This window comes from Artibeus jamaicensis, unplaced genomic scaffold (assembly GCF_021234435.1).
Source record: "Artibeus jamaicensis isolate MK-2021 breed Jamaican fruit bat unplaced genomic scaffold, CSHL_Jam_final scaffold_833, whole genome shotgun sequence".
Taxonomy (NCBI): domain Eukaryota; kingdom Metazoa; phylum Chordata; class Mammalia; order Chiroptera; family Phyllostomidae; genus Artibeus; species Artibeus jamaicensis.
In genome coordinates this window covers 22,775,121-22,800,228 of record NW_026522056.1, presented here as the reverse complement: position 1 = coordinate 22,800,228, position 25,108 = coordinate 22,775,121, and the positions used below count along the sequence as shown (strand labels likewise).

The 25,108-nt window shown below is 49.7% G+C and overlaps 1 protein-coding gene and 1 pseudogene across 5 annotated transcripts in view; both read left to right on the top strand.

Moving 5' to 3' along the window:
• Positions 1–2,938: 2,938 nt before the first annotated feature.
• LOC119036891 (tigger transposable element-derived protein 1-like) lies at positions 2,939–3,778 on the top strand (annotated as a pseudogene).
• Positions 3,779–5,254: 1,476 nt separating this feature from the next.
• The window catches only part of STOX2 (storkhead box 2), a 180,614-nt gene continuing 160,760 nt past the window's right edge, over positions 5,255–25,108 (top strand). For 4 of the 5 annotated variants that reach the window (XR_008390608.1, XM_053660009.1, XM_053660010.1 and 1 more), the window contains exon 1: positions 5,255–6,035. Coding sequence is in view for 3 of the 5 variants with exons in the window: in XM_053660009.1 (XP_053515984.1) it covers positions 5,672–6,035 (364 nt within the window). In the remaining 2 variants the exon portion in view is untranslated. The remainder of the gene's footprint in view (positions 6,036–25,108) is intronic. The other variant, XM_053660012.1, reaches the window with a different exon arrangement.

Here is a 25,108-nt window from a genome sequence, read left to right as displayed (position 1 = left end):
CTAGTTGAAAATAAATAAAAGGAATCAATCCCTAGCTGATACTCTATTGTTAATAAGCATTTTCTTCAACACCCTTCCCAGGGACAGATACTCACTGATGTGCCACATCCTTAGGTTAGAAAGGGTTGTATTCACTACGTCAACTTCATACCGTAAGTACCTATCTTTCCGTTGTTAGCTCCACATTACCCACTGTATGAGGTCTCACCCCATTCCAACATCCCGCGTACTGAGACCCTCCTTCCTTTGATCCCCCTGCCCATTCTGACCCCCTGTTGGACACTGCCTGCTTCAATCATGGCACGAGTTCCTTCTGGGGGTGTTATGGGTCTGTCTCCTCTTACAAACCACAAGCTTCCCCCAAGTAAGGACTATGTCACACTTATTGCTCTATGTCCAGTACTCAGCCACTGCCTAGTATACAATAGTTGTGTGGTACATGGTTGCTAAGGAACAGGAGCAAGATGTATTAACTTCCAATCGTTCAGTTAAAGCCTGAGATGTACATGCTAACGACATGGGCGTCCAGTATCGTAAAACATTTCATGAAAAAAGGCAGTGGTTTGGTGGAGCTGGTGGAATGTTTGCTCCAGTAAAAATGAGCTTTAGCATGAAATACGGAGTGTGTTGAGTTGGGTTTACAATAATGTACAGGAAGAGAGTGAGATATTTCAATGGGAAAAACTATTTGCTCTAAAATGGGTTTCTCTTCTTCAGCGGTTCCATGCACAGCTCTGGGAATTGAACGTGAACGAGCCACGGACAGAAACATAAGGCCAAAAAATACATGTGTTTTGCACATTGTTCTTTGGAAATTGGGTTTGGACTGGGATGGGCTTCTTCCACCATAACTGAGGGGCCATGGCTCGCGCCCCGGGAAGGCCAGAGTCTGGGGTCAGGGTGGGGGCACCGCTGGGTGACTCTCAGCAGAGGCGCTATTCAGAAGCGTCTCCAAAACCAGTTAGAATTCATTTTTAGGCTTCACGAAAGGCTCTGAATTATGGTGGTGATATTCAACTCTGCCCTGGGGAGATTAATTCTTTGGGGAAAACTGAACGTAGGATCTTGGAGCACCGTGAAGATGTGCTCCCTGGGAACAAGGCCAGGTGGGCCTTGGACTCAGCTGAGCATCTTGGCAGGACGTGGGGAGAAGTGACGCACCTCCGTGATGTACTTCTCCAGCCTTTTCAACATCAAGCTGATTCTCAGCCACAGGAGGTGGCCGGTGGTCTCAAGGGAGGGGTCCGCCCGTGTGTGGCTACGATGACCCGAGGGTCGCTGGCTGTTGAAGAGGAGTGTAAGGGTCTGGCGGTGTATTTTGGCTACTCATCTGGGATGATCAGTGACAGATGTGCAGTTCAGGGTGTCGATGATCATGCCATGCCTTCCAGCTGGCAGGGAAGCCCGCAGTCACAGGCATCAGACAAAACCACTGCTTCTGCACACGTGTGTGACACAGTGAAGGGTGGAGGTAGGTCACCCTGAAAGAATCCTGTACGAGGCCCTGAGTTAGAGCAAGGGGTGACCCCAGGCTCATAGACGCGCTGTGGAAATCCCGGTCTCCTGCTGCAACACAGCTCCACCCTGTGGGTTGTATCTGACACCTGAGTCGATGGGGACCTTGAATTGTGGACTTCTGGGTCCAAATCCACCTACAAGGCTCATGATATAAAAATAACAGCAAGCCCTGGCAGGTGTGTAGCTCAGTGGATTGAGCATGGGCCTACAAACCAGAGGATTGTGGTTGATTCCCACTTAGGGCACATGCCTGGGTTGCAGGCCAGTTCCCAGCAGGGGACCCACAAGAGGCAACCACACACTGATGTTTCTCTCCCTCTCTCCTTCCCTTCCCTTCCCTTCTAAAGATAAATGGCTAAAATCTTTTTCAAAAAGCCCATGCTTTAAAAAAAATAACAGCAGGACTTCCTTTTTTCTTTACAAAAGTTGACTTTCTATAGATGCCACAATCAGGATGTCATTGAAATATTGTTTCCTGCTTGGAATCTTATGCACTAGACTTTCACAAGAAGCACGCACATATTGTAAGAGCAACAGTGGTCCAATTATTTACTGCTCTGAAACCAATTACCTCAAAACTTGGTGACGAGAAATGGCCTCACTCTCCTTCCTCCTTCTTCCCCCCCCTCTAAAAATAAATAAGATCTTTAAAAAAAGACTCAATAAAGTAGCTCCTCATCGTAAGCCCACTGAGTTCTCATTATACAGATGCTAAGTTGGACCTTCCTGCTCATCAGCTCAATACTTTTTCTTATATTTGTGTGCATGTATGAAGAGCATGCTATCTGTATGTGAGTGCATTCATTTAAAAGTTGCTCTTTTAATTTTACAGTTTATTGTAAACATCTTAACAGTGGAACATTTCCATGATTCATTTTTATACATGTTGTAGGTAGCCTCTAAGATGACCTCAAATGACCCCAATGCCCTTCTTCCTACTTTTGTGTACTCCTCTCCCTTTGAGGGGGGTTTGACTTTAGTGACTCACTCCTAGCAAGTGGAAAGCAGCAGAGGTGTTGGGACATCACTTCCAAGGTTAGACTGTGATCCCTGACCTGGGTGGTCTGAGGGAAGCCATCTGGCACGCTGTGAACCACCCTGTAAAGAGTTTCACGGTGCTAGGAACAGTGTGGGTCTCCGGAGAGTGAGGAGAAAGGACTCTCAGTCCAGCAACCCTGGAGAAACTGAGTCCTGCCAGCAACCACACTTGTGAGTTTGGCAGTGAATCCATGTGCAGCTGAGCCTTCTGACGGGACTGCGACTTCATGAGAGACCGTGAGCCAGAAGCACCCTGTTGGGCTGTGCCTGGATGCTGACCTGTATCAGACAGTGAACTTCAATGTGTGTTTTCTCACTGCTCCACCAACAGGCCGTTCCCCCATCCCTCCCCTCTCCTCTACCTGTTCCCCGGGGGCATCGTATGCAAATTAGGCTGGTCGGTAACCCCACCGTGGCCTCCAGATGTTCACGTGAAGAGTCCCGTGTCTCTCACTTTAAGCTTAGTGAGGAAGGCAGGTCCAAAGCCAACACAAGGCAAAAGGTAGGCCTCCTGTGCCCTCGGAATGAGCCAAACAGTGAGCCACGTTGTGAATACAAAGGAAACGATTTTGAAATTAAAAGCGCTGCTCCAGTGAACACAGGAATGGTCAGAAAGCAAAAGAGCCTCGTTGCTGACATGGAGAGAGTTTTAGTGGTTTGGACAGAAGTCCGACCAGCCTCACAACATTCCCTTAAGCCAAAGTCTAACCCAGAGTCAGGCCCCAACGCTCTTCGATTCCAGGAAGATGGAGGGGCACGGAAGCTGCGGAAGGAAAGTCCGAATCTGGCAGAGGTTGGTTCATGACGTTTACAGACGGAGTCGTCTCCATAACACCGCAGTGTAAGGAGGAGCAGGTGCTAAGGGAGAAGCTGCAGCCAGTTCTCCAGAAGGTCTGGCTAAGATAATCACTGAAGGGGGTTACCATAAACGATAGATTTTCAACGTAGACGGGCAGACTTACATTGGAAGAAGATGCCATTGAGGACTCTCCTAGCTAGAGAGGAGAAGCCAATGCCCAGCTTCAAGCCTTCAAAGGACAGGCTGACTCCTGTTAGGGGCCGAGGCACCTGGTGACTGTGAGCTGACGTCAGTGCCTGTCCAGCATCCGGAAGATCCTGGGGCCCTTAGGAACTGTGCTAAATCTATCTGCCTGTGCTCTATGAAGGAAAAATAAATACAATGGGGTTTACTGAATATTTTAAACCCACTGCTCAGGGTTGAGGCCTACTGCTCAGAAAAAAGATTCCTTTCAAAACATCACTGCTCGTTAACACTGTAACAATTACTGCTAACGGCAACATCCACTCCTCAGCCCACGGACCAAGGAGCAGTCTTCACTTCCAAGTTTCATTATTTAAGAAATACCCTTTGTAGGGCTATGGCTGCCATACGCAGTGATTGCTCTGATGGATCCAGGCAAAGGACCCGAAGAACCTTCTGGAAAGAATTCATTACTCGAGATGCTGCTAAGAACACTGGTTATTCTTGAGCAGAGGACTTGGAAGAAGTAGGTCGCATCCTCACAGACGAGTTTGAGGGGCTCGGGCCTTAAGTGGAGGGTGCGACCCCAGGCGTGGACATGGCGAGGGGACTGCAGTGGGAGCGGCAGCCCCCAGATGTGACCGAATTGCAGCCATCTCCGGATCACGCCTCAGCAGCTCGTCTTGTGGACGAGCCAAGAAAGTGGTTTCCCGAGACGGAATCAGTTCCTGCTGAAGGTGCTGGGAAGACGGATGAGATGGGAGTGAAGGATTTAGAATATGCCATGAACTCAGTTGATAAAGCAGCAGCAGGGTTTCAGAGGCTTGACTTCAGCTTTGAGGGAAGTTCTGCTGGGTAAAACACTGTCCCATGACGTGGCCTGCCACAGAGGAATCGTCTGTGGATGGGTCAGCAGAGGTGGCAAACTTCATCCTTGTCTTACTTCGAGACATCGCCACCCCAGACTTCAGTAACTACAGCCTGGATCAGTCAGCAGCCAGTAACCCTGAGGCAAGAGCTCACTGAAGGCTCCAGGGAGGGTCAGCATTTTCTTTAGCAAGAAGAAAGTAGTTTTAAATTAAGGTATGTGCATTTTTTGGGGACACGATGCTACATATTTAATAGACTACAGCATAGGGTACACATCGCCTTTACAGCCGATGGGAAACCAAACAAGTTTGTGTGACCTGCTCTATGGCGATACTGTCTTTATTGAGGTGCTCTGGAACTGCACCCCACAATATCTCCAAGGTTTGCCCACAGAGCCCTTCTCAGGGAGAAATAAGCAAAAACAGACCGTTTGTACAGAAACAAGCTTAATAAAGTTTTCTTTTTTAAAGCACAGTCGTACCTTTCCTGGCAAATTGCCGCTTCCCCATGCCAGCTGGGAGTTCTCGTGTAGGTAACACTGGGAATTACTGGGTTTCTTCTGCTGTGGGCCCGCAGCACCCGATGGGGATGCGAGAGGAGAGGACCACAGAGTTTAGCATTAGGAACCGATGACCATTTTCCTGCTTGACTAAGTTTTTTAAAAAGCCACTTCCAAGGGCACATCAACCAGTCAGCGAATCCACTTGTTCCAGCGGGGGTGGAGCGTGGGGAGGAGCGACACGCACAGCTCCGGAATCCCGGTCTTCCAATTGTCGCCGCGCGTCCCCTGGGGCCTCCCGGTCTCCCTGGAGCCCCCCCGCCTAAGCGCACCCCTCTTCCCGCGCCCGCCAGACGTGCCACCTCCACCACCTCCCACTTCGGACTGTGGGGGTTCCTCGGGCGAGTCCAGCTAAGAGGGTTCCCGGGACTCGGCGCGAACTGCCCGCCTCCCCTCGCGTCTCCGCCCCCTGCCCGGGCCGCTGGGCGCCGCGGGAGGCGCGGGTGCAGCTGCAGGGAAATGAGCGGTGCCCGCAGGGTGGCCGGGAGCTGCAGGTAGGCGCGCCCCCCCTCGGGCGGAGCGGGCTGAGCCCGGGGGCTGCGTGGGGCGTCCCGGGCGGCCCGGGCGCAGGGTGGGGGGCGCGGCCGTCCGGGACTGGGGGGCACTAACGCTCCAGGCTTGTCGCGTAGGGACGTGCCCGCGGCTGTCCCCAGGAGCGGCGGGAGGCGGCGGCTGCGGTGAGCAGGGTCCCGCGGCGGGCGCCGATGCCTCCGAAGATGGAGAAGTTTCTGCAAATCGCACCCCACTCTCTGGCCATCGTCCTGGGCCCGGCCGAGGGTCCCGCGGGGGAGAGATCCGGGGCCACCCCGCCTGCGCCTCCGGCGCAGCCCCGGCAGCTCTCCCGGCACCACATCGGCTACGAGATCTTCGCCGACTTCAAAGCCGAGAACATGCAGCACTTCTGGAACAAGAAGGTCACGGCCGCAGTGGCCGAGACCTTCTTCCTGGGCTGGATCGACGAGCAGGTCCTGCTGATCCAGGGCAAAGAGGAGCATCTGGAGGCGCTGCGCGAGGGCTGGACGCGCCGGGCGCTGCGGCCGCCCTCGGGCTTCCACATCCGCTGCCTCGGTGAGTCCGGCGGCCGCGGGAACCCGCCCCGCCCCGCCCCGAGCGCGCGGGCCACGGGCCACGGGCCATGGGCCACGGGCCCCGGCAGCCTGGGCCGCTCCCCTGGGCGCCGCGCGCCCCCCTCCTGCCCGGCGCCCGGCCTGGGGAGGGGCCGGCGGCCCTCTGCGAGCGTGGGATTGGGGGACGGCCCGGCCGCCGTAACCGGGGGTTGCACCTTTCCCCACACGCCTCCGGGCCGGCCCGCGGAGCCTCCCTGGCGGCGGGGCGGTGCCTGGGCCTGGCCAGGTAGGCGGCGGCCGCTCCGGGGGAACCTTTTCCGCGGAGACCCGGCCGGGGGCGTGCGTGCGAGCCGGAGAGACGCCGAGAGGGAGAGAGAGGATCCAGGTAGCATCAGGTGGCTGCGGGTTCCACCGCGGGCCGCGGCGGCGGGCGCTGGGTGCGCTGCGGGCCGCGGGACGTCCTTTCCGGGGATGCGTCTGGCTGCGCCCGGGCCGGTTGCCTTTTAAGCGCCGGCATTTCTGTGCGAGGCAGAGGCGTCGATTTCGTCCTCAGTATCCTGCCTCCAGGACACCTTTCTGCGGTCATTTGTGTGTTGAAGGAAGTGGGGACAGGAGGAGGGCAGGGAAGTCCGATTCTCAACGGAAGAGAAAACCGGGCACCTGGGAAGAGGGCCCGAGAGGGGGAGTTCCGCTGCGCACCTGGTGCTTGGCTGCTTTATACATTTTTCTGAATCCCGGGCGCATCTCTTTACAACGGACTTTTTAGTTTTGTACTTTGGGCGCGGTGGCTAAACGCACGTACAGAAAGAGTGTTTTATGAAACGATTTCAAGAAAGAAAGCATTCTTTTTAGCCCCAAGGTTTAGAAATGCTTTCGTGACATTTTGGGAGGAGGTCCAGAGTTCCAAAGCTAAGACTGTAAGGCTGCCTTTTTCGTCGCCCCTGCTCTGAAGGACTGACTTTAATTTATTTGCTCGTGTGTCTTCCTCTATGCAGACGGAAAATTTATAGCATTTTAAACATTTTGTTGTGTATTGTCTGTTTCTGCCTAGCGGAAACCTTCACAAAGCTTCCCGTGAACCGAACAGACAAAAACTGGGGAGGCTCCTATCTTGTTTCGTGACCTGTGCTGAATTTCAAAAGGTTCCTTAAGTTTCTCCTTTCTTGACTTTAGCAAAACCTCAATGGCGTCCCTGTAATTAAGCCGCCTTGGTGAAGGGGGTCTCTGAGAAAGACCCCCACTCTTGAGGAAGTGAGCCAACAGGCTGTCCTCGGTGTGTGTGCGCTACAAATTGCATTGTAGTGGTTTTCTTTCTTTCTTTAAAAATTTTATTTTTGTTTGTATTTAGAAAGAGAGAGGAAGGGAAGGAGAGAAACATCAATGTGTGGTTGCCTCTCGTGTGCCCTCAAGTGGGGACTTGGCCTGCAACCCAGGACCCAGGCATGTGCCCTGACTGGGAATTGAACCAGAGACACTCTAGTTCACAGCCTGGGCTCAATCCACTGAGCTACGTCAGCCAGGGCTTAATAGTTTTCTTTTAAACCTGATGTTACATTTATTTTTCATGTTCTGTTTTGGCAAATTTCAAACACATACAAAAACACTGTAATCCAGCAATATATTGAAGCCCCGTGGACCCTTTCTCCAGTTCCAAAGTTTATCAGCACGTGACCAGTCCTTTTCCATCTAAATGGGCTGGGGTATCCCTTCCACTATTTTGAAGTCTGAGACATCACAGCAATATGTGATTTGTAAATGCTTCAGTTGCTCACGTTTGCTTTCATTTTAACAGAATTGGTGAGCTCATAGGCGTTGGTGATCTGTATGTGAACCGGAGAAAAATATTTTGGTCGTCAAGGTTCTAAGATGCTGTAGTTGATTGATTGCTGCCCAGATCTGGGTGGAGAGCCTTGTGGAGTCGGGGAGCCCAGCAGCTGGTGGGCGTGGCAGCTACTTTTCCCCACCCAGCCCTGCACTCAGGCTACCTCCTAAAAGGGAGGCGATTCGTAGGTCCCAGCGGTCACTTTCTTTTGAGCTGTGGTGAGGATGCCGGAGTGCTACTAGATATTTGCTTCAGTAATGATGGTAAGGCTGAATTGTTTGAGAGAGTTTGTCTTCTCTAAAAATTCTCTAAGGAAATCTGCAGTGTCTGCTGCACAGGTTGCCTAATTTTTTGTTGTTGTTATTGTTGCTGCAAGATTTTTCACCGAGCTTTGACATTCCAAAGTCTCGGAGTCACCGATGACTGGCTCTCGGCCTTTTCTTTTCAGCCACAGTGCAGGTGTTGACAAGTTCATATGAAAAAAACAAAAAGCAAAAAAACCACCCAAACCCCAACAAACCCCAAGGGCGCATGCAGAGAGAGCCTGGCCCATCACTCTACTCTGAAAAGAATGATTGACATTATATAGGAATACCTTGAATCTGACCGGCTTATATTCACAAGCCGGAGCCACTGTCTTTGATACTTTATTATTGGTAATACATTTCTTGTAACATATGTTTCAACTGGTTGCCCCAAACTGTACCATCAACATCAAGATCAAGGACTTTGATGTTATTTTGTGAATTTGGCTAATTATTTCCCGAATGTGGAGCAGCCAGCAAAACAGGCACATAGATGAGCATTACTGAAGCCATTATATGCCTACTTGTTGAACTTGAATTAAAATCATCAGTCTCCAATTGTCATGTTATTATTCTTAAAGCAGATTATTATTCGATTATTATTTACACAATCTGATTGTTTTCCAGTCGGTCTCTCAGACAGTGGGCATGAAATTGTTCCGTCAGATCCTCGCCGTAGGGAAGGAGAGGAATGGCTTTGAGTTCTGTTCCCCGAGATGCGCGCCAGCACCTCGGAGCTGAGCTAGAACCCCAGAGCGGTTTGCGCAGGCGCCGTGCTCTGGCCAGCTGCTGTGCAGTGGAGGCAGGCCCACCCACCGCAGGACCCGTGACGAGCGGGTTGTGACTGCAAACGTTTGTATCGAAGTGGCAAGCATTTCTGTGCCTGGAATTCCAAAAGTAGGCAGTTCTAACCCACTGTAAAATTTCAGGTTGGGGTTTGGACAGGAGGAGGCCGTTACTGGGTGTCGTTTTCATTTGGAATGTCCAAATCCACTGCTTGGCAATAACCTGCCCTAGGCATGTAGGGAAAAAGTTCAGACTTTTGATTTCCAGGACCAACAAAGAGGATATGTACGCCCAGGAAACCCCTAACGTTCTAAAGTTGTGCTGTGTGTTTTGAGCAAATCACATTACATTAAACCCCACACGTGTTTATCCAGGGCCGACTAGTTAGTGCTGGTCTCCCTTGAGTCACACCTGGGGTTCTGGAGATGATGAGGCATGCGGTCTTTTTTGGGGATGCTGACCAGAACGAAGTGTGGTAAGTGCTTTGAGGACAGTGAGCAAGAAAGAGTTCCGTCTGCCTTGTGAGCCGGTAGAGAGCTTCCCCAGCAACGAGGCTTTGAGCTTGGCCTTGTGCAGATGCGGGGTGTGGGGTGCGGGGGGTTCATCCAGAGCAAGAGAGCTTTCCCGCCCGGCCAGAGCATGAGCCAAGTCATGGCGTCGGGGTGTCGTGACATGTTCGGGAGGTGGCTGGTTTGGGTGTGGGGGAGAGCCGTGTGTGATATGACAATGGAAAGGGGGCCCAGGGCTGGTGTGAAGAGTTAGAAGCCACTGGGCACTTTAAAAGAGTTTATTTATTTATTTATTTTTAGAGAGAGGACAGGAGAGAGAAAGAGAGGGAGAGAGACTTCCATGTGGTTGGGTACCTACCTCTAGAACACGCCATGAGTGCGGCCCGAACCCACAACCCAGGCATGGGCCCTGGCCCGGAATCCAATTGACGACCCTTCGTTTTGTAGGACAATGCCCAACCAACTGGGCGACACTGGTCAGGGTGCCACTGGTGGCTTTTAATCAGGGAGAGGGCTGACGTGATTTGATCTTTTGCACAAGGAGAATCTGAGGCCAGTGAGGGTGATGGACCGGGAGAGGTGTAGACACCGTTGTAGGGAGAGATGGTGAGTGCCAAGTTGAAGCATGTGTTCTCTACGACCATGGGCGCATGGGCGAGTTCCCATCACCAGGGAGAGGACACCGTACTCGGCGGATCCCATAGGCTTTTGTGTGCTCCTGGGGCTTTAGGGCCCGTCAGCCTTAGTCAGAGCTGCAGTCGGCCTCCACAGGTCCCCCCACTTCGGATCTCAGGGAGCAGGGGACAGTGTCTCTGACCCCTCTTGTGGCTTTTACACTTTCTAATGATTAAATAGTCAGGACCAAGTACACTTCTTAGACTATAAATCAAATCTGATATTGTACGTGGTAAAATGGCTTAGAACACATGAGCATCAAGATTTTATTCCAATATCCCACTTTAATATCTTTATTGGTTTTCTCAAAAGGAGTTGTTCTCTTGAAGTGGTTTCTCTAAGTAGTAAATTTTAAGAGAGAATTATTTTTTAAATGTATACTCCAAATTATTTTATATGCACTCCTCCAAAAGTTGATTTAGTGAGGTCAACTTAAAATTCAGTGCTATGTCTAGACTGATGGCTGGTATTGCTGAACGGGTGTGACAGAGCTTTCTGAATTACAGATACTGATGGGTTGCAGAGCACCGGCCCTTTTCTGGGGGGTTTGTTCTGGAAACTGACAGGGAGATCAAGTCCTTGTCTCTTTTGGAGGTTCATCCTAGTGGGACAAGAGACATTTCAGAAGCTAAAAGGAATAAGAATTTCAGGTGGTTATAAGTGCTGTAAAATTTAAGCAGATGGCAGAACACAGTGGTGGGGAGAACGAGATCATGGCTACAATTTATTGATCATTTACTATTTTCTAAGGACTTTATTTTTATTAATTCATTGTTAAGACATCTATACTCTGTAGGTATCATTATTTTCCCAGATGAAACCGTGGAGGAACAGAAAGACACGCATTTCTGTAAGGACACCTAGTTAGGAAGCGATAAAGCTAAGATTTGGACCCGGGCAGGCAGCCAGGAGAGCCAGGGCTTTGAGTGACTGCTCCAGAATGCCTCGTGTCACGTGGTCCCTGACCGATGATGCACGATTGGCCACCAGGAATGAAGGAGGAGCAGACAGAGAGCACCTTGACTCCTTGGAGGGACAGAAAGAAAGCCGGGGGGCCTGGGGCTTGATGAGCCACAGAAAGGAAGGTGTGACAGGAGCTGGGTCCGAGGGACTGGCCAGCTCCAGGTCAGGTGGCCTCATGGGACTTTATTCTGCGGCGACGAGGCGTTGAGCACCCAGCGAGGACAGGGCATTGGGCTGGAGTCTGTGAAACGCCCAGAAGCGTTTCAGACGTGAGCCTCCTTTTTGGAGACGTGTACCTCTCCCATGAACATCTCAGGGTTAAGTCTCAACAGTGAACAATGACGATGCATTTCAAGTTTTATTAATTTCCAGCTAGCCATAAAAATGTTTTTATGAATTACCTCACTCTGGCTCAAAGAGATTTCAGGTGAAGGTGTGTCAGTTTCACTGTAGTAAAGCATTCAGGATGAACTTCTGAGACCCAGGCCTTGGCGTGACCACTGAGGGGCTTTGCAAAGATTTAGAAATTTCACCTCCTGTGGCTCCATTCCGATCTCGGGCACATGTTTGCTTCCCTCTGGCATTTGGAGGGAAATTTGCTGCTTCTCACCAAGTTCTTTTTAAAGGGGCATCAAACCAAAAGGAGGGTGTCTGGCTGCGTGTCTCACGCTGGAGTGGAAATGTCGGATGCTTTTCGTCCTGAGGTGGATCACCTATTTTGGGGTGAAAAGTTAGAGAGGTTTGTTCTATTCGGACTACTTGCTACAAATTATTTTAGACATTTCCTTCTGTGTAAAATATCTCACACAAGGATGTGTGAGCACCTTAAAAACAGGATTTTCAGTGGGTGGGTGGTCTTTGCCACAGTCACTGGAAGTTGGGGGATGGAACTCTGTGTCATTGTTCCACTCCTTTGTTCATCAGTGAAACAAGAACCCTTCCATTCTGTCAATAGCTGAGGACATAATGTAATCGCAGACACTTCTTAATTTGGGGTCCCTAATGATCTGCTTTCTAGTTTATCTCAGTGAGGAGCTTGAATAGATGTATTGATTGAGTACAAGCTGTGAATGTAATCTCTTAATGTATAATATGTGTATAATGAGTGTATTTCATGTGTATGTAGAATGTAAATTTATCTCTGAGAAGGTGGTATGCCAAGAGCTTTTTAACACACTTAAATCACTGCTTGGATTACATATTAAGAAACACCAATTCAAAGGGATCTAGGCACCGCAATGTTCATAGCAGCACAATTTACAATAGCGAAGTGCTGGAAGCAACCTAAGTGCCCATCAGTAAATGAATGGATCAAAAACTATGGTACATTTACACAATGGAATACTATGCAGCAGAAAGAAAGAAGGAGCTCCTACCCTTCACAACAGCATGGATGGAACCAGAGAGCATTATGCTGAGTGCAATAAACCAGGCGGCGAGGGACAAAGGGACAAATACCAGGTGATCTCACCTATAAGCGGAACCTAATGAACGAAACAAACAAGCGAGAGGAATAGAACCAGAAACACGGAAATAAAGAACAAACTGACAGTGACCAGAGGACAGAGCGAAGGGGGATAACGGGGGAAGGGAAGGGGAGGGTCAAGTCAAGGAACATGTATGAAGGACCAATGGGCAAAGGCAACAGGGCAGGGGTGATTGAAAGTGGGAGGTGGTGGGTAAGTAGGGCAGGGGAGAGTAAGGGGGGGAAATGGGGACAGCTGTAATTGGACAACAATAACAAAATTTAAAAAAACAAACTTAAATCACGCCGACATCAGAAGATATTTAAAACAATGCTTGACATTTTGACGTCAGTCAATCTCTTTCCTATAGGGAACTGTAAATTTGGCCACCGTCAAGGGCTACAACCAGAGGTGTCTCTTTGCAGAATTTGATAAATGACTGAGATGAAGAGATGAAGGGGTTCACCTGAGTTTTGGGTGTGCAGATGAGGGTCGCCCTCCTGAGAGGGCGGACCCAGCAAAGGAGAAAGTCCACAGGACAGTGTGGACACCGTGCGGAGCAGATGCCAGGTCTTAAGACGTCTTTGTGATGCTAGTGATGTGCTTCTCTGCCGGGGAGTTGACTTCAGTCTCTGCCAGTCTTGCCAAGACTAGGAGGACGGCCAGGGGCTGTACGGTGCGGTCCCACAGTAGAGAGTTTTCCTTGCTACTGGTGGGCAGTTTCTTTTTAAATCTCTGCTTCTGGCCGAGGAACCAGACACTTCCAGACTCCACCTGAGGAAGTGAAAGGATGATCCAGCTCTGTGAACACTGCCGTCCTTCTGGGAAGGCACCCCAGCTGTTTCTCTCACTGGTTAGAGTCACATGGATGCGTTGGCGTCAGTGTCACAGTTCCACAACTGCCGTATTCTGCCGTGTATAACACGCACCTGTGTTGTTCCTCTTGAATTCTCCTAACTTAACATTTAACTTGGTGGGATACAGCAAACTTTAACTGCTTTGGTCATAGTGCCAGAGATGTTTGTCTTCTTTAAAAAATTAACACATAATTGCTTCTTGCCCTCTCGGCTGTGATCAAGTGTAGTATCTGTTCTCATCAGCCTAAAAGTGAACAACATAAGATACAGGGGCCGAGAGTGAGGATACTGGGTAGTGGGAGTTACACGGCACGTGTATGACTGTTCATGATGAGGCTTTAAGCGATGGAATTGGCGTGCCGTTGAGCCTGGCATGCACAGGAACCTGAGACTGACCTACCAGAGGGGACCTCACTCACGCTCACTGCAGGTGACCTCAGGACGTACAGATACAGAAGCCCATCCCCTGCTCTGCACACACCTCTCCAACCCTAACTTTTCAGCCCGAGAGACTCATGCGTGGGGTTGTAGTGCTTCTTGCCACTGACGTAAGAATCGGCTTCCTTTCACCCTCCCTCCCTACCCCTTAGATGGTCACAGACGTTGGTGGGCCCACAGACCAGTTCGGGAGCTTATTAAAAACACAGGTATCCTGCCACCAGTCCTGGAGATTTCGATTCAGGTATCTGGGTATTTTACTAACCAAGCCAGGCACTTCTGATTTGGGAGAAAGGAAGACTTTCCCCGGGAACCGGTGGCCTTGTATAGCAGCACTTCCTCCCAGTGGGGTATTGGGGCTCCTCATGTGAGTAACTCCAGCCAGAGAGTCCTTGCCGAGAGCATCAGTCAGAAGGGGTGCTGCAATAATTCTTTTCTTAATATAGTAAGGATGTGTGTCTTAGAGTTCAGCGTAGTGAGCACAGACGCTTGTGAGAGCATCGCTCATTCACAGCGTTGGCGGTCCGTTGTGGCGAGCCCTGTCACTGGACATTTCAGGAGCCCCCAAATGCACGCTGCACAGCCGGGCATGACCTGAGAAACTCAGGCAGCCGGCCCCTGGCGGACCTGCCATCGAGCCGGGAGCAAGGAGAATGCCTGAGGGGCTGAAGAGGAGAGAGTTGTGCGTGTTTCAGGAGTGAAGGCAGGTACCAGGGATGGAGGCACAGGTAACTGCCATCCTCATGTCCTGTGGGTAGTGAGCACCCTTAGCCTGGGGTCCTCTGGCCGCTCTGTCACTGGAAGGCCCCTGGAAAGCAGAGTCTGCTGCAGTGGAGACTGCTGCCTTTGGCTGTCGATCCAATGACGGCTTCCCTGTTTGCACAGGCCCCCACCCCATATTCTTGGGGACCTGCAGAAGGGGGAGCCGCTGTATGTCTGGACAGTAGCCTGATTCCACGAGCTCATCTGGGAGGTTATTGGCTTCTGGGTAAGTGTTCTGCATCTGCCTTGCACGCTTCACGGTAAAGCAGATCACTTAACTGTATTCAGACTGACTTAGATATATTGGTTCTGTGTGTCTGTCCATTTACTTACAGAGGAAGGTAGCCGTGTGCTTTGGGACGTGTCCTGCCAATAGTGCTGTGGATTCAGACTGAGATTCCTCCTCATGGAAAAGAGGGGGAAGGTCACCGCTCTAGAAACGCTGAAATCAGTGTTCGAAACCTGACATGGCCGGAACTGCGGAGGGCTGCAGGAAAGGCTGGTCTGGGACTCAGGATTTAATGCCTGTGTTCTCTGAGCAAAGGCGACAGTAGGAAGCTAGGGGTTGTGGATTGTTTTGAGTAGTTTTTCTGGTGGTGGTGACAGAGGTGCTAAATTTGCCACCCGAACATGCTGTAAACAATAGGACACAATTTAATCATGTGGAGTTTGGCTACTTAATGCACCTTAGGGCTGATTTTCATTTATTTGAAGCAAACCAGTTCTGGAGAAATTCAGAGATTTGTGGAAGGGATCAGTTTATGTTTGAAATGACTTATGCCACGTCAAGAGATGAAGACAAAAGAGGATAGAAGCTTCTTGTAACAGAGTCAGATTTTCAGCTTGAGGAGCCCTCGAAGGCAGAACCAGCTGGAAGCACTGATGGTGTTAACTCAGCAATGTGTGGCTAATGAGTCATCAAAGGTTTTCCGTGGGAGAAAAGTTTAATTTGATGAATTTTGTTCTCTTCTTTTAAAAACAAACACCTTAAATGTCTTTTTGACACTATGGAAAAAACGAGGCTCAGAAAACACTCACATTGCTTTTGTTTTCTTAAAATAATACCACTTTCTTTTGTTCTTAATTCAAGTACATGCCCACCTCTTCTGAAACGGCCAGATGTAAGAAAGTCCAGCACTATATGGCTGTATGTGTAATAAAAATGTAAAAGCAAGTTTAACCAGCAAATCGACATGCAGTTTGGATAAACTGTGTTTTAAATGTACATGTACTGGAGCTGGTGATTAGTTGATAATATGCCTAAACTGTTTAAATGACTTTAGAGCTGTAAAAACGTGCTGTGCTGAAATAAGTATTCTTTAATGATTATTTTCTCTCCTCCTCTCTCATTAAAAATTCTGAAAATTTATCAGTGGAAGAGAGAGGCATCCGTCCCGTTTACCAGAATGCAAACTGACATTATTTCTAAAGAGCAGATCGAGGTGAATCGATGAGTCATGTAATTTCAACGACTCTTTGTCAGTCTGATCCCTCTTCAGAAGGTAAAGCTGCACTGGCCACTCTGAAGGTCAAGAGTATGATCTGTTAAAAAAAATGCTATTCCTTTCGAGGAGAGAGAGTTGGAGTGGGTGCAACTGTGGCCACACAGCGATGGAGCACTTCTCTCCAAGCCCTGACCCCGTGTCCTCTGCGGTTCTGATGGCTTCAGTGTGGGGACTCCACTGTGTGACTGCAGTCCTTGGTAACATCGCCAACATATTTACTTTTCCAAGTAGGTAGCGGTCATTTTGTTGGCTTTGTCTTCATGCCAAAGAGATTGTCCCGGCATTTCTGTGAAGGCAATGCCTCCACAGGTACTGCCTTCTCAAGTCACAGGTGCTGAAAACCGACCACCACTCTGGGGGTGCAAGTGGGGGAAATGGAATTCTACCCAAAAGAGGCATAGTCTTGGCACAGTGCCGCAAAATAAATGAGCCTAATGATGATTATGGTTAATAGCACATATTGCATTTATTGGAGTCACAACTCTGCCTTAGAAAATAGGACTTGGACGAAATAAGAAATGGTCGTTAATTGTATTTCAGTTGAAAATAAGATAAATGAGATGATGAGGAAAGGTTACAAAGAAACTGCGTCTGTTTAGATTTTGACAAGCTCGAGAGGAAACTATGATCGCAGAATATTTTCGCCGTCAGGGAAGAGGAAAAGGGTTCTTTTTTCATACTTGAGAGGAAAGGGTGTGAAATGTGACCATAAATGTGACAGGAAATGGTGGACTTGACCGTTAATGCTGCACCACATGACACCAGTGGTGGTGGGGGGAGATGTGGGACCTTTTCACCGGGTCCCTGTGAGGGCTCAGGTCACCGGGGTGGGTCCCCCGAGGCGGGAGCAGCAACCGGGGGCCTTTATAGAGTCAAGGTGATGCTGCAGTGTTTATGTTGTTCTGGGAGTGCAGAGGAAGATGCCGCCACTAGACAAGTTATAGGTGCTCGTCCTGAAAAGAAAATGGGAAGCAGTGAATGCTGAGGTTGCTGTATAAATTAGGGTACTTGACAGGGTGCAATGCTGGCTTCCATGAGTAATGCCCGGAGCAGCCTCGGCCTCCGAGGCCCAGCGCCAGCCTGCCCTGCACTTCACGGGCCTGGACAGCCGTCTCCGGAAGCCCTGCCTCAGTGCAGAGAATGAATAATTTTGTGAGGCGTGTGTCACCTGTAGATTCATGAATGTGCATTGCAAAGAGTAACATGCAGATTGTGTCTGTTTTTAAAGGCTGAGCAATGATGTCCTTCAGCGAGGACTCCTGGAAACCTTCTTTTAAAAATGGCAATGTTTCTTTTTTCTTTTCTCCAAAAAATTTATGCGTCTTCTACACACGAGACTGGGAGGAACCAGAACATATTACTAGAAATCCACAAAAGCTGTGAAATCTTTATAGTAATCTCTTAATTGAGAAGAAAAAGGTCCTTATTAAAGGTGTTGTCACGAAGGCACACGCATTTTTGCATCTGCCAAAACTTCTTCGGAGAGGAAGTGGGGAGGAAACTGCAGCTGGTGCGTCTGTCCACCTCGAAGGCCAAGTGCTGAGCTGGCTGATTGGTGACTGGGTTAAAGCCACTGAATTCCTGGTGCAGGCACAGATGCGACCTCACCATGGCTGTTGGCTGTGATCACAAAGTTGGGTTCTCCCGGTTGGGGCGCAATCCGTGCCTGGAGTCCAGGGAGAAGGAAAAGGGAGGGAGGGAGGAGGCCCCAGAATTCCTGGAAGCTAGTGAACTGAATCAAAAAAAACAAAACAAAACAAAAAACCCTCTAACAGTCAACGGGGGCTGAATTAGACGTTGGTTTCCAGATCCGCTCAGTGATCCAGGAGACCCTGGTCCTTACCGAGGAGGTGGGTCCGCTGCACTGAAAAGGTCATGGTCGACCCCCGGGGGATGCTCCTAGCTTTGTGCTGATCACAGGGTCCGTGCTTTGACGGGTCACCGGAGGTAAGCATGCTTGCCAGATCCGAAGGTAAAAAGATGCAGCAGCCCTATTTGGGAACACGAGGGAATAGACCAAGTTCTTTGTGCTTATGAACAGTTTTTAGTTGGAGCATGCGTATTTGGTAGAAAAAACTTGAAACTGTGAATACACTGAAATCGATACTTCCAGGGATAAAAACAAACATTATAGTCCACATGTTTAGAGTCAACTTAAAACATAAAACCAGCTCTTCATTATTTTGATCGGATGACACGCTCAGGGCTTTCTGTGACTGCCTTTGAGGAGGCTACCGCACATCTGGCCTGTGGGGTGAATTCAAGTCGCCTACAGTCTGCTCTTGACACCGGTGTGGAGGAGGGTCGAGTTGGGGAGCTTTGGAGGGAGGCCTTTCTCACCCAGGTGTGCGAAAGGAGGAGAAGGCCAGCCAGTGGGAGCTGGGAAAGGGCTTTGATTCAGGCGTCAGACACACATTGCAGATCACTGCGCAGTCTCCTTGTTTGTGCTGAAGCAAGCAAACGTGCTTTCCCAGATATTATCTCGTTGCTTTCACTGACATGCGTTGGCTGGCCTGCCTTTTCACCTCCCTTCTAACTATGGAAATCAGCCACAGAGCCCTTGATCTGGACGGGACTCTCCTTGCGCTTACGGTGAGCAAGCGTCCTCAGTGTTCTTTAAAAATACGGTGTGAAGAAAAGACATGTCTATTTCAAGGGTGCAATAAATATTTTTGGAAAATGCTGTTGTGTTGATATTTTTCATTGATATCATTAATTTAGAAACTTCCGGTAAAATTAATGGAGAGCGTGTGGCTTCTATGTGTATTGAAAGGAAGCATGAATTGAGAAAGCTTGAAAAATTCTGCCAGAGTCAATCACAAGGAAGAAACTAAAATTCCTTCTTTCAACTTGCTAACTTTAGGGCCGAGGGTTCGTTTATATTTACCCACTTGAACTGTCCCCTGGAACAGAAGGTGTCAGGGTTATGCTTTTAACTCGGGTCATCGAATGCTCTAGAAAATAGTTTTACAATCCAGATGGGATTTGAAGGCAAATCTCAACTGGAGATTTGAAGTACTTAGAGAAGGCACGAAATGTATCTGAGTGGAAGTGAACCCATAATCGATATTACTGGTCAAGAATAGACGTTGCCCGGTTCCCTCGTTACTCTGGGCCGAGGCGTGTTCTGGTCACACAGCTAATAAAATCTGAAAGCTCCAGGTTGTTTCCTGGTTAAAATGATGTTCTGTGTCCACCAGGCGGGCCACCTGCTCCTGCTGTGCCTCTCACGTTGATTTTGACTGCTCATCGCTGTTGTTTGGGTTTTATCTAGAGGCGAGGGCATGGCTGACCCTTACCTCACTCGGCACCATCTCTGTCCTCTGTGGAAGGTCCTTAAGTCCTGGGGCAGCCCCCGTGGCCCCTGGGCTGTCAGAGGACAAACCCGGTGCTGCGCCAAGACCTCCAGGCACGTTCGGGGCTGAGCCCCGGTGGGGTCTCAGGCAAGCGGCTTGTTCTGCTGGGGAATTACATGAAGTAAAAAAAAAATAGCACCTGTTCCCATGTATTCTTCATTCCTTTTGGGTTTGTTTATTTGGTTTGCCTATTTATACATAATAGTAGACTATTTGGTTATCATGTGTCTTGCAAAGAACCGAACTTGTCATACTTGCCTTCGAAGTGTGCTGATCGAGTACAAGCCGTCGGTAGAGTAAGGTTTGGCGAAGTCCAACTTGTTTTTGTGGTTCTTGTGATTCCCAAGAAGACCCTGGCACTGGAAGATGAGCAGACGTGGCTGAAGCAGCTTTTCTGCTCAGGGCGCAGCTGGTCTCCTGGCCTCCCCTTTCCTGGTGCTAACCGGGTGGAGTGTAAGGACTTGATTTTGCCTCTGAATTGTGCCCCCAGGCCTGGTTACGGCCCTGCCCTGGCTGGGCGCCCTGGAGTGAGCACGTGGCACTGCGCGGGATGCAGGTGATGGCTTCATTTTCCTGTCTGTTTCAATGGGGGACCTGTGCCAGCAGGTCAGCAACTGCACAGCCGAACGCATCACACCGTTACTGCTGGTGCTGGAGCACAGCCGCCTGTTCGTCTGCTCAGAAATGTGTAATTCTCTCCCTCCTTCTGGATATTTTCACCCCGACTCTGAGGAGAGCTGAGGGTGCTGGACCCTTGCTCTGAAGGCCAGGGGTCGCTTCTTCATGCACTTCTGTGTCCTTTGATATCGCAGGTGTTGGGCCTGGGGCCTCTCAGGGAGGATGGTAGGCAGGCAGGTGTCCACGTGCGGTTTGGCAGTGCCCGGACCCCAGGGCAGAGCTCCAGCCCCGTCCAGGCCCTGACTGGAGGGAAGGAGGGCACTCAGCCTTCCCAGGGATGGAGCACCCACCCCTGTCCTTGTCAAGCTTGGCTCCGCTCTTGTCTCAAGTGAGTCACTGAGGTCCTGTCCCTGCTCAGACAGGACCTTAGGGCTCAGTGTCTCACCAGCCCCCTGTCCCCACCCTTTGCCAACAGGACACCGAAGTGTAGATTTGTGTCCAGTCTCACAGCCAGTGTGTCCTGGAACCCAGGCCGGGGTCACCCTGTGCTGGCAGCGAAATGGCTTTTCCAGCACTGGCCTCGGTGGGTCAGCCCGTCCACTGTGAGTCCCGAAGGGGTTCCTGTGCCCACCTGTCGATGGCAGGCCCCACTGTTCCTTAAGAAGAGCTTGGAAAAAGCTGTTAACAGACTGCATGCCATATGTTAGATCTTCAAGTAGCTGGTTTGTATACACGACTGTATTTAATTGTCATAGAAACTCACTGAGGTTCTTCTTCTGGTCTCTGTTGGACAAGAGGCTGACATTCAGAGGGTTAAGTGTCCTGTCCGATGTCAGGGAGGTAGGGGTGGCAGAGCTGAGACATCAGCCGTGACCTGCCCATCGTCCCCTCCCGCTGGGGGGCTGTTTCCTCTCCTACACATCCCCGCCTCTGCCCAGCCCACCGGCTCTGCTGGGGCCCTCGGATGGTCTGCAAAACTTATTCATCAACTTTGCCCTTCAATATGAATTTAATTATAATCATCTAATAAAAGCCCTCTGTCCTTTGAAAAAGTCTATTACCTGGAGGCCAGGTCTGTCTAGGAGATTGTCAAAGTCAAATTGTACAAGAGAAGGCGTCCCTTCCCACCAGTCAGAGTAGTTGTCAGGCTTAGGGACCTGGAGCACCAAGGGTGCCGCCCCTTCCTGGTCCCGGCGTCAGACACTCATCCACCAGAGGTTACGACAGAGCAAGTAGCCATAGCTACCAAAGCAAAGGAACGGCAGGGCCTACGGGAATGTGAGGTCCCCAAGTCCACCTGGTGGACAGCTTCACCTGGCGGGCAGGCCTTTCGATGCCAGTGAGTCCGTAAATTTTCTGGCCTCTGCCTGGGCCTTTCTGGCTGAGCCCCTGGAGTAGAAATGCTCTGGGCAAAGGCTTTGTTCTCCACACGTTGTAACTGTTGTAAAGGGTTGTGCACCCTGGGCGTTAAGAAGGGAGCAACCACAGCAGGACTTTGTCCTTTTCCAGCAGCCTCCGGTCTCCACCCTTTTCGCAGATGTGCAGACGTGTTCGGCCGTGTACCTTGTAAAATTGGCTACCTCCCTTCTCCAGAAGTGGTTTGAAAACAAGACACATTTTGTGGTGTCCTTGCAAACTTCAGAAGGTCTCCGACTAGTCATTTGACAGTTTTATGTTGTGGTTTTGTTGAGTTTCACCCGACAAACTGTTGCCTACTTGGAAATTATTTTGGATTAAAATCATCATGTAATAAATTCAGACTGGCCCGAATAGGGACATGTAAGCAGAGACACTCTCACAGAAAATATTCCCCCCCTTTTTTTTTCTGGGTCATAAAACTATAAAAGACTCTTACTTTCTCCCATCGCACCCCATATGTCGATATAAATGATTTCTCGCCTACATCCTGCTTTCTCCAATGCGTGCATAGACATTTCTTACCCATCCTTTGCTGAGATCAGGACCCAAACAAAAGAGAGCCTATTCAGTCCTTCCTGAATTTCACTGGGGAACTACTTGTCACATGCCTGTGTCAGGCAAGATACAGTCTGAGGATGATGAATGACATTTCCCGGGATTTGCCACCTGGCTGGGGGGACGGAGGGGCTTGGACAGTGGCAGAGGGTTTTGGCTCATGCTATCTCCAAGACTGTAACCTTGGCTGAGAGACCGGGGGAGAGCTCTTGACCGGGCTAGGGAAGGTGGAAGGAGGAAAGAGCTGCCGGAAGACACGCTGGGGGAGGCTGGGGTCGGGGTCTAGTATCTGAAGTTGGATTCTGCCCTGCATGTCCATTCTCCTCTCTGCCTTTCCACCTGATTCTTCTTGCGGGGGCGACTGGAAAGTCGTTATGTTGGCTTTGTTTCCTTTAAAAAACTTGATAGAAATTTGAATGTTCTTAGTGGTGAGGTTTTGAGAAAAGTAAACAAGCGTGTTGGGTAAATCCGTGCATTTCAGTGGTATAATCCCGGTGGTGATGGATGTAAGTTTTAAGACCGCACTTTTATTGTTCGTTCTGGCTCTAATGTGCTGGGAAAGGTCTTGTCAAAGGCGCAAGCGTTCCAAAACCGGGAGATGTGAACTTCTGTGGAGTATTTCTGTTTGCTTTGAAATGATCCACGCCTTTGATTGGGGGACCTCACTAACTTCAAAGTAAAGGGGTGTGATTTACCTTGTGTTTGATGGACTTTTTTCCCCCTGGGCTTAACCAAGATCGCACTTTCAAACAAGGTGGATAATCATACGTATGCTGAAGCAACCTGCTGCCACAACGCCCGAGCTCCACCCGGCAGGCGGAAGTGGTAACAGGCACGAGAAAGCAGGCGTTTTGGCTTCAGTACCAACCAGGAGATTAGAAGAGCAATTTGCTTATTTCAGCTGTTTTATTAGCTGCATTTATAAAGTTGACTAATTTCTTCCACAGGCAGTTTGCCAGCTAACATTAAGAAAGGATTTTAGAAATAAACTTTTACTCTTTTCCTATTCGAAGTGGTAGTGTTCAGGTTTTTAAAAGCTATCATCTTTTTCTTTGGTTGTAGAAGGATACTTGATTTATGTCCGAATCACTTTTTATAGCCATTAAAAGTTATTTTCAATACAGAATCGTGAAACTACTAGTTTTTTAATTTTTCTGGTGAGGTATTTAATTAATCTGTGCTTTGAATTTAACTTTAGGCAGACAAGCTCTTATCTTTGAATCTTAAAAATATTAATCTCTATACCCAATATTCTTTAAGACCGCAGTGGTCTCGCACACAGCAGATGGGGCCATTACTTATTGTGAGGATCACGATAGAAATGTTGAATCACTATGTCGTACACCTGAAACTAGTATAATACTGTATGTATGTCAACTATAATTAAAAATAAACTAATAAAGACTGCTGTGGGATTGTCAGTTACAGTAGTAGCAGAAAAAGAAGGGAAAAAGCATGGCAAAGGCCTATTTCCAAGATGTTTCTGTTCAAACTTCTAGTCCCTTGTCATTTTGCTGCTTGCGTTTCTCTCTGTCATGGGTCTTTCCAACCCCCAGAACTCACTAGAAAATTGTATGTGACTTGGAAATGTCTGTAAGGGAGAAGGTGATTGTTTCTGATTTTCCGGTGTCTTTGTATGATGCTGTCAATCACCAGGGTGAGTACCAGTGCACCCTTGAACTCTCCTGTGGAAATGGCTCCGAGCCGCTGGCCCGCCCCAGCCCGCTCTGACTTTGCTGCTCTAGGCAGCTTCACTTGGGGGTTCTGCTCCTTGCCATCAAACGCCCCCCACTAATCCTAACAGCAAAGAGCTGCAGAAACACATCTGGTGTTTCTCATGGAAACAGAGTCATTCTCCTCCCTGGGCCAGTGAATTTATACTCCCGAGGAGACAAAGGCAAATGCACAATTATTATGTGCCTGCTGTGTGCCAGGCTCACGGTGCTCACCTGCACCGGCGGCTGCAGTGCTGTGGGCGGCCGGCGAGCCCTGTGCGCTGCTCTGCCCGTTGCTGCTGGAGCCGTGCCCATCGCGACTTTTTCTGGTCTGTCAGAGGGTTTCAGTGGGTTCCGCACACAGGGCCTGGGGGAGGGGGTTGCAGTGCTATTCCCAGTGTCTGTGGGGCAAGAACTAATCTCGCTTCTGCCCTTACTCAGGTAGGGCCACCTGGTGTATTCTTCCTTGTGTGTTTGGCAACTCATTTTCCTTGCACATGGGAGGAAATTGGGCCAGATATAGTCTGAATAGAACTTGATGTTCAGACTAAAATGAAAAGATTTTCCTCTCATTGGCCAAATGCAAGCAGATGTGGTTCGTTTAATTCTCAGCTGGCCAGGGCCATTCTAGATGCACTGAGAGGTCATTGCCACGGTCGATGATACTGTTCACTCAGTGCTGCAGGGCCGAGAACTGTAGCTCTAGTGGTGCGCTTCTTTCTCGAGGAGAGAGGAGGGCGTCCAGTGGAGAGACCCTATGACGGCCTTTGCACTCTGACCTTGAAGCTGGCTTCATCTCTGCCCCCTTGCCTCCCTGCGTGCATGGCTGACTGGCCTGGCCCCTGGTCATTCCCCACGTGCAGGTTCCGTGAGGGGATTCAAGGGTGTTAGGGGTTAATCTGTCGGCTGGAGTTAGCTGGGGTGGGAAACGTATCTTTCATCGAAGGCCAGCAGCTCGTTGAAAAGAAACGAGTCCTGTGCTTCGCTCACGCTCACAACCGAGAGGCAGTCATTTAGGGCCCTCCTCTGAGAACAGGAGATTCGGCTTGGTTTTAGTGTCATTTGATCCACTGTCAACACCTCTGGGAAAGTCACAGTCAGAGGAGGCTGTTGAGTAAACGTAACGCTTTGCAAAACGTTTAAGAGTTTGTTGGAACAGGCGGGTCCGCATTTTAGAAAAGAATTCTTTGCCGTTGTTGTTAGCTGCATGTAATGAGCTTGTCTTCAGTTCTGAAGTTGTGCCCTCTGGTTCGAATCACCCCGAGGAGAATCCTGGGGCTCTGGGTCAGGCCTGCTCCGTGGAGATGCGCGGAGGCTGGCTGA